The following is a 4322-nucleotide window of genomic DNA, read 5'->3' on the forward strand; positions in this document are numbered from 1 at the left end:
ATTCACCTCGTTCCCTCTCATGTCCTGATGCAACCCTCTCTATTTATCCAAGCTTTGGACCGACACAGAAGTTATGAAAACCCTCTTAGTTTTGGTTTCAGGCTGGACACATGGATTGTGAGCTCTGACCCTTTTGGTTGGTTCAGGCAGCTGCACACTGTAACGGTCTGGGAGGGGCAGTCTCTGGTTGTCTAGGGGTTCATTGTGAATCTGCACTCACTAAGCATCTTGGTGTGGATAAATGCTGGTTAACTTATGTTACTCCCTGGTGGAGAGTGGTCAGACTTTCTGTTTGAAATGGACCAGAACAGACTTGGTGGGATGATTTAGTAACTGACTGACATACAGTATCTTGGATCCTCGTTAAGCTACTGTGTAAGTAGCTGTTCTTCCTGGGGTCCTTTTTACAAATAGACACACATGATGTACTACAGCTGAAAAAAATCAACTGGACTAGGTTTCTAGGTGGAAGATGCTTCATCAGTTCTCAAACTTCAGAACTGATGAAGCCTCTTGGATGAGGGGTGAAACGTCTTCCACCTAGAAACCTAGTCCAGTGTGGTTTTTTTTTTTTTTTTTTTTTTTGTCTTTTGTTTCTTTTATTGTATTGTTTTGTTTTTTTCATCTTACTATGACCTGGATGACTGAGAATCTGCATGAACATGATGTACTACACTACCCTGCATGGTAAAGAGCAGTTGGTGCCATCAGGACTGAGCTACAGAGCACTGTCGGTGTCTGGGATCCTTCAGACCCTCCAGTGCTGCTCTGGTTGTGGTATCATGGTTGTCACTGCTCTTTTCATTCTGAGGGTTTTATTTTACTGTTGTCAGTTGCCATGGGTACAAAAATTATTTCCCAAGGATGATAAATTAAGTAATTACCGAGAAGTAGGGCAAGTGTACAGTCATGTGAAAAAATTGGGATACTCTTTGGAAGCATGTGTATTTTGTAACATGTTTTAATATATGGTTATTTAATCTCAATTTTAACAATACAGAGAGATTAAAGTAATACAACAGCTGAAACAATTCTGCATTGAGGAGTGGGGTAAAATTCCCTCAGACAGATGTCAGAGTCTGGTAGATGGCTACAAGAACCGTCTCACTGCAGTTATTATAGCCAAAGGAGGTAACACTAGCTATTAGGGGCTAGGGTGTGCTGTCTTTTTCCTCAGTTAGAATAGGCTTTTTTTTTTAGAATTACATTTACAGAAGATCTTGAAAATACTTTTCTTCAGTTTTAATTGTTTAGTTGTATTACTTTAATCTCTCTGTATTGTTAAAAATTGAGATTAAAAATGTTACAAAATACACATGCTTTCAAAGGGTGTCCTAATTTTTTCAAATGACTGTAAGCTGCAGTGGACTCTGGATCGTGTTGGTATCAGGTCTGTGATGATGAGAGGCGCAGGGGTACGGACCTCAGCCGATGATGGGGGCTGAGTGCTGCTGCGCAGTCTGATCAGAGGACGAGTGGTTCACTGGCAGACGGCAGCAGCACGAAACAGACGCCTGACTGAACAGACCTGAGCCCAAGTACTACGGTACTCCTCGTCTGTCAGACCTGTGTGAAGAAAGTTCTTTTATGCTATATAATAAAAACCCTAACTAATTTTATTCATTTCTATCTAAAAATAAAAATCACCCTAACACCTGACAGAGTACTGCAGTGCTTCTCGTCTGCTGTCAAACCTGAGCACTAAGTTTTTCCTCAGGTTTCAGGACATAATTCACTTGTGTTAAATGTGTTCTTTAAGGTTTCCAGCCTGTCACGGACCAGAACTAACTCCTGTTCTGTGTGCAGATCTACCAGGCGGAGAACCCCTTCGACTTCATGGAGAACATCTCTCTGGAGGGAAAGACCAACTTCTTTGAGAAACGCGTGGGAGAGTACCAGAGGATGGGCGTGATGTCCGGCCCTACAGACAACACCTTCAGACTGGACGCTGACTTCTGACGAAGCAGCTGCAGGAGGACTCTTTGGTCACAGGTTAAAAGTCCACTAGATTGGACTTTGGACTTAATTTTAAAGTGTCCCTGTTTCTGTTCTAGGTGGACAACAGTGAGCTGTGCCAAGACTAGTTTTATCAAATCTGTGTTTAGTTTTGTAATTTTTGTACAGAATTTAGTCATGTTTTTTGTAATAAATTTAAATGCATTTCATGTGAAAGCCTCAATTCCTTTATTGCTACAAGTTTCCAGTGATGATCTGGTTTTAAACAGCTGAGAAGGTCCAGTCTTTCACTCTTTTATAAATTTTGTTTAAAGGAGTACTTGTACTAGTTAATATAGTTATTTGGTTTCTTCCCAAGTTGACACAGTCTGACTCATTAAACCACAGATGTCCCCCATCTGTATGCTGAGCTAACAGCTGCTGTAGCTTTATATTGACAGTGGGATCAAGCTCTGAAACATTCACTCTTTTATAAATTTTGTTTAAAGGAGTACTTGTACTAGTTAATATAGTTATTTGGTTTCTTCCCTAGTTGAGACAGTCTGACTCATTAAACCACAGATGTCCCCCATCTGTGTGCTGAGGTAACAGCTGCTGTATATGTTGACAGTGGGATCACGCTCTGAAACATAAGGTTTGATTGGCCCAGAGATGAAACTGGTTTGCAGATGGGCCCATTAAAACCTGGTACAAACTGGGATTCTTATCGATGTGGAGCTCTTCCTTAATGTTTGGCTGTTGATTCTGGTGTTGGTGAGTCAAAATTCACCTACAGCTGTTTTGATAGAAACATTACATTTTGGCTTGGGGGTAAAAATCTGTGTCGGCCCACATTGAGCAACTTAATGATGATGATTTCTCCCTCAACTTCTCACTACTTGTGCCCATGTCTTACAGGAGACGTACTAATTCACTGAGACTCCACTTGTTCTGCCTAATAAAGTCAATAGAGGTAAATCAGTCATTTGGTTACTGGAAAATATATTCATAGCTTGAAGCTTTTTTTTTCCTTTTTTTTTTTATATATAAAGCTTTGTCTTGGGGAAGAGACAAAACACATTAAAACAAAGCCAGGGAGCATGAGGACAATATTAACCTAAATAAGATAAAAAAGGGAAAATGGCAAGGACAACAAAATAGTAATAAAATGAAAAAACAAAAGGAGCCTGATCAATAAAGGCTGAGTATATTTTCCATAAGTGTATTTTAACAGCTTTGGCATGTTTTTAAGAGTTTATCTTTTAATAGCATTTTTGAAAACAGCCATGAGAGGTTTGCTGTTAATTTATTTATACATGAATATAATTAGCAGTTATAAACAAGGTTTAGTTACTTGTCAGATATAGGTATTTTGGATAGGATTTAGTCGTTTATGTACTTCTAAGAACATTTATCTTTTTCCTTTTTTAATGCCTCCGGCTCTAATGTCGTTCCACTCTCCGGCCCAGTAGGTGGCAGTAGTGCACCTTAAGTTGCCTTGCAAACCGTCAAACAGAAGAAGTAAGGCGGAAGTAAACGCTGCCATTTGTTAGTCACAGGACGCAACTGGTCTGATGCGAAATGTCAATTTCAAACCCGAGGCAAATGTTTGCAAACCCGGTACGATGCTTTCAATTTTATGTAGGGCATTATTAATTTTCTGGACATACTTTAATCGCTGTCATTAACGTTAAAATAAATTTTCCAACTACTTTTTGAGGGTTTGTTGGCGACACGATAGCATCTTAGCTAAGCGTTCAGTTTAGTTTCGTTGACTATGTAAAACAATATTTTACATATTTTATACCATGACTAAAGTAATTTTTAAAATTTAGTAGTACTCTCAGGGAATATGGCAGACGGTTTGTCCACCTCATAACTTTTAATATTTGTAACTGAATGTTTTAAATCGCATCGTTCAACTTAATCCATTAGCTCCACTGTGGACGAAATGTATGACCGACTCTTAAATATACCTAATTTTATTTACATATAACCGCAGGTGCAAATATTTTATTAAAGCCGAATTAAAGAGTGTTTATTATCGGTTTGCTTGCAGACTAGGTTAATTAATTTCTTAGTATAGATTTGGAGATATGCGAGAAAATACTAAAACACCCACAATTTCTAACAGAAAACTGCAAACATCTTGTGTCGTTTTGCATCGACACAAGATGTTTGCAGTTTTCTGTTAAACGTTTGTTTTTACCCTGCCATTAAAATATGGCTGCTCTTACATAAACTATATGATCTTAGACTTTAACATTAACCAGTTTGTTACCATCTTAAAGTCTCTGTTCTGTGATTACAGTACAGTTTGGTGGTGGTAATGCAGAGCATTAGGAACTACAGTAGACAAAAACCAAATTTGCAGGTTATTTTATGCC

At 38.6% G+C, this 4322-nt stretch overlaps 1 protein-coding gene across 3 annotated transcripts in view; it reads left to right on the plus strand.

The window, feature by feature from the left end:
* LOC109953153 (ribonucleoside-diphosphate reductase subunit M2-like) overlaps positions 1–2171 on the plus strand; it is a 7474-nt gene extending 5303 nt beyond the window's left edge. For all 3 annotated transcript variants that reach the window (XM_020588566.1, XM_020588567.1, XM_020588565.1), the window contains one exon: positions 1807–2171. In XM_020588566.1, coding sequence (XP_020444222.1) covers positions 1807–1959 — 153 coding nt within the window. In that variant the 3' untranslated portion in view covers positions 1960–2171. The remainder of the gene's footprint in view (positions 1–1806) is intronic.
* The last annotated feature ends 2151 nt before the right edge of the window (positions 2172–4322 follow it).

Source organism: Monopterus albus, unplaced genomic scaffold (assembly GCF_001952655.1).
Source record: "Monopterus albus unplaced genomic scaffold, M_albus_1.0 scaffold556.1, whole genome shotgun sequence".
Lineage (NCBI taxonomy): Eukaryota > Metazoa > Chordata > Actinopteri > Synbranchiformes > Synbranchidae > Monopterus > Monopterus albus.